At 43.6% G+C, this 234-nt stretch overlaps 1 protein-coding gene across 1 annotated transcript in view; it reads right to left on the bottom strand.

Moving 5' to 3' along the window:
- The window catches only part of LOC119587270 (uncharacterized PE-PGRS family protein PE_PGRS54-like), a 1,446-nt gene extending 1,350 nt beyond the window's left edge, over nucleotides 1-96 (bottom strand). Inside the window, exon 1 of the mRNA XM_037936024.1 lies at nucleotides 24-96. Within this exon, the coding sequence (XP_037791952.1) occupies nucleotides 24-96 (73 nt within the window). The remainder of the gene's footprint in view (nucleotides 1-23) is intronic.
- Between the last annotated feature and the right edge of the window lie 138 nt (nucleotides 97-234).

The raw sequence follows: 234 nt of genomic DNA, 5'->3' as shown, positions 1-234 counted from the left end.
TGCCTTGCCTGCAACTAACTCACCAGTTGCTTCATGGTGGTTGATGTTGAATGTCCAACTGGGCCTCCGCTTATATACCCCGAGCGTGCTCGCCATGGTCATCTTCAGTCGTATACAGGTCTAAATCTTCTTTGTCATCTTACGATGAAGGTATAATCTAGATCGGTCATCGTATAAGAGAATATACGTCCCCAAAAGCACATACTCTCGCACAGTTGAAAATATAGTCTTATT

This window comes from Penaeus monodon, chromosome 22, assembly GCF_015228065.2.
Source record: "Penaeus monodon isolate SGIC_2016 chromosome 22, NSTDA_Pmon_1, whole genome shotgun sequence".
NCBI classification, from domain to species: domain Eukaryota; kingdom Metazoa; phylum Arthropoda; class Malacostraca; order Decapoda; family Penaeidae; genus Penaeus; species Penaeus monodon.
This window is presented reverse-complemented; position numbering and strand designations above follow the sequence as displayed.